This window comes from Gadus macrocephalus, chromosome 17 (assembly GCF_031168955.1).
Source record: "Gadus macrocephalus chromosome 17, ASM3116895v1".
Lineage (NCBI taxonomy): Eukaryota > Metazoa > Chordata > Actinopteri > Gadiformes > Gadidae > Gadus > Gadus macrocephalus.
In genome coordinates, this window is record NC_082398.1 from 12,941,329 (window position 1) to 12,945,051 (window position 3,723).

The window sequence follows — 3,723 nt, forward strand, 5'->3', positions numbered from 1 at the left end:
ACAGATCTCCAGACTGCTTCTGTCTGAGCACTACACACACACACAGACAGCTCCAGTACCTTGTCAACGGAGATTCTAACGCAAACACACAAACGCACACTCACACTCACACAGACACACACAAGCGCACACCCACAGATAGAAGCCAGGAGCGGGGCATCTGTTAGCGTAGCGAAGGGGAGCCGACTAGAAACACAGAACAACTGCATCCTCTTTCTTCCTCTTCCTCTTCATCACCACTTCAACTGCCACCGCCACCACTGCTGCTGCTGCTGCCGTGGCAACTGGAACGGAACTCACACTCACACTGACTCCTGCATCAACAGTAGGACAAGGCTTTCCTCTCTCTCTCTCCCTCTCTCTCTCTCTCCCCCTCTCTTTCTCTCTCTCTCTCTCCCTGTCACTCTACCTCTCCTCCCTGTCTCTTCCCCTCTGTGTCCGTCCCTCTGTCACTGTCTGTCTCTGTGTGTGTGTGTGTGTGTGTGTGTGTGTGTGTGTGTGTGTGTGTGTGTGTGTGTGTGTGTGTGTGTGTGTCCCTCTCTTGCTCTCCCGCTCTGCTGACTCTCACTCGTTTCATTCATTAAATGTTGCCTCTCTCGCCCGGTGATCACCTGTCCTCTCCGCTATTTGGCTGAAGGACAGACTGCCTCTGACGGCTCTGCGTCGCGCACCAGCGAGAGAGAGACAGAAAGGGGGAGAGAGAGAGACGGGGAGAGAGAGAGAGAGACAGAGCAAGAGGGGGGAGAGAGAGATAGATGAGGGCGAACAAGAGCGGATAGACTCTGCACTGCCAATCTCCTCTCTTTCTCCCTCACTCTCTCTGTACTCCTCCTCTCTCTCCCTCACACTCACTGTATCTCTCCCTCACTCTCTCAGCCTCTCTACTCTCCCGCTCTCTCTTCCTCTTCCTCCCTCTCTTGCGCTGCGCTCTCATACATGAATGTCACCCCTGTCGGTGGGAAAAGCCGGTAGATTCATCAAACCTCTCCCTCTCCCCCTTATCTCTCTCTCTCTCTGTCTCCCTTGCTGTTTCGGTCCTCCTCTGCTCTCTCTCTCTCTCTCTGTCTGTCTGTCTCTTCAGGTGAGAGCAAAGGGGTGACACCAGGCGAAGAGGAAGAAACGCAAAAGAAACGAAGAAGGATTTTTTGCATTTCTTCACCCGTCCGAAGACGTCCCACCAGCCGCCGGGAGCTCTGGGTGATTTTTTCGACTAGCCCCGGTCCCGTCTCAATCCTCCCCCAGCCCCCCCCCCAAACCCTCCCCCCCACCACCACCACCCCATCTCCTCTCCCTCTTATCTGTGTCTCGTCTTGTCGGTCGGAGCTGGAGGTGTTCCTCGGTGAGAGAGAGAGAGACAGAGAGGAGGGGAGAGCCAGGTCGCGGTGCGTCCCCAACGACGTGAGCAGCGGCCGGCGCCTCGTTCGACGTCCCGTCAACCTTTAGCCCACCAGAAGACGGGACAGTTTCACACTGTTCTGCCCGGTAGTGCGACCAGTCATTCTTCCAGGGACTGAAGGGAGCCGGACTCTAGACTCAGGTGGATCTCTCCCAGCCGGGGGTTCCTGGTTCTCAGTTCAAATCTTTCCCGTCTGTATTCTGGAGGTCCTGCCGTGAGATCCCCTCGTCCCAGGACTGTCAGGTGCAACTTCCAGCCCCCCGGCACGTTCCAGAGGTATAGGACTGAGGAGCGTGGGGACGCTCGCAGGGTGTTGACAGACGAGGGGACGACGGAGGCACCAGAGGGCGGGGGGCGGAGGGGGGGTGAAGGGGGGGGGGGGGGGTGGGGGAGAGACAGACGCTACACCGCTGGGACGCTAGGCCCCTGCTACTCTGACCGCGGTGGATATTGTGACGGGACATGAGTGGCCGTGATCGGAGCCGTCGGAACCGGAGCCCAGACGGAGACGGAGACGCGGCCCGGCCGGGGCTGAGCAGCTCAGAGAGAGACACGGTGGTCGGGCGGGGAGGTGACAGCTGGCGCTAGATCAGGACCTCCGAGGACTGGCCGTCGCGTACGGGCATCACCGCTGGACCAACCGTACAGGACTTTGTGTTCCCTGGACGCTTTTGGTCTTCTTTTATTGATACAGGTAGCCCCATTTTTCTTTCTTTCTCTTTAATTCTTTCCTGCCTTCCTTTCTTCCAAACTCTTTTCTGCCTTTCCATTTTTTTCTAGTTCTTTCCATCTCTTTATCTCTTTCATTCCTTCTCTCTCTCTCTCTCAATCTTTCCTCCCTTCGTCCCTTCCTCTCCGTCTCCCCCCCCCCCCCCCCGCCCTCCTCTCACCAACCCCTTCCCCCCGGACGTCTCTGCCTCCACCCCCCCCCCCCCCCCCCCCTGCCTCCAGCCTCAAGCACCGCTCCCGTCGCCCTGGGTCAGCGGGCAGGGGGGTGGCCCACGGAACCCCCCGACACCTGTGCGCCGCCGGACCCTCTGCACCTGAGGGGCCAACAAGATGGCCGCCCTCGCCAGCTCACTCATCCGGCAGCGGCGGGAGGTCAAGGACCCGCAGGCAAACCGGCAGATCGCCAACAAGCGCAAGCCCTGCCCCAAGAGCAACAAGTCGCTGTGCCAGAAGCAGATCCTCATCTTGATCTCCAAGGTTCGACTATGTGGCAGTCGAGGGAGAAAGATGGACAAAAGACCGGGTGAGTCCGGTTACAAGAGCTTCCAAACACACCCACATCCACGCAAACACACACACAAGGGCTGTACTGCACTTAATTCGTCGTCAGAACGTGCGCCGAATGCAGGGGCCAGTGGATTGCATCAGATATAGAGGGCCGTTTGGTGTTGGGGAGAGTTTGAGCACAGAAAGAGTCCAATACCAAGGTCTATGAAATGTCTCTCAAAGAAAAGCGGCAACATTCTTCCTCTGCTGAAACATAGATGTGAGGGTGTTAGGATGTGTCTCATGGAAAGCCAGTCCATCAACCCATTCGCTCTGCCCTCAGCAGACCTCATCTGATTAATGGCCGGTTGGGCAGCTGGCGTAACCCGGGTTTAGCCCTGGTCGTGTTGTTGCACCAGCGCTGTGTGTCCTTAACCCCGCACCGCACGCCCTGCTCCTCCTTCTCTCCCCTGGCTGTCCCCTGACCTCCTCCAGGGCTCTGCCTCAGCCCCGCTTGCTCGGCTCAGGATTGATAACTGGATTTTGGATCTTGGCTTCGGCCGGACATCTCCATTAATCCGCCCTCCCCCGTACCGAACATCGCGAACGTCCACCGCCTGTAATTTCTTCGTTCGCAACTTAATCGGAATGTTGGGAAACTTCCCAGAAACACTCTGGGGGGGTTACATCCCCCTCAGCCTCCGCAGAACGTGTGTGTGTGTGTGTGTGTGTGTGTGTGTGTGTGTGTGTGTGTGTGTGTGTGTGTGTGTGTGTAAAGGTCAGATGGGACAGGATTTGGATTCATTTGGCCTGATAAACAAGTGGATGCGCACACACACATGCACATAGACACAGATTCACGCACACTCAAATACACACACGCGCACACGCACACACACACGCACACACACACACACACACACACACACACACACACACACACACACACACGCTGTTATGCTGGCAGTAAGACCGTTATTGCAGATGTGTATGGGTTGCATGCAAGTGTTGGCCCCCAAACCTATTATATACTAGGTTAGTGTGAGTGTGGTTTGTGTGTGTGCCTTCATGTGTGCGCTACCTGTTTTATATTAGATTAGGCGTGTGTGTCG

At 56.7% G+C, this 3,723-nt stretch overlaps 1 protein-coding gene across 5 annotated transcripts in view; it reads left to right on the top strand.

Annotated features, from left to right (window-relative positions):
- The first annotated feature begins 2,348 nt into the window (after positions 1-2,348).
- Positions 2,349-3,723, top strand: part of fgf11a (fibroblast growth factor 11a) — a 93,386-nt gene continuing 92,011 nt past the window's right edge. For all 5 annotated transcript variants that reach the window (XM_060076882.1, XM_060076880.1, XM_060076883.1 and 2 more), the window contains exon 1: positions 2,349-2,648. In XM_060076882.1, coding sequence (XP_059932865.1) covers positions 2,456-2,648 — 193 coding nt within the window. In that variant the 5' untranslated portion in view covers positions 2,349-2,455. The remainder of the gene's footprint in view (positions 2,649-3,723) is intronic.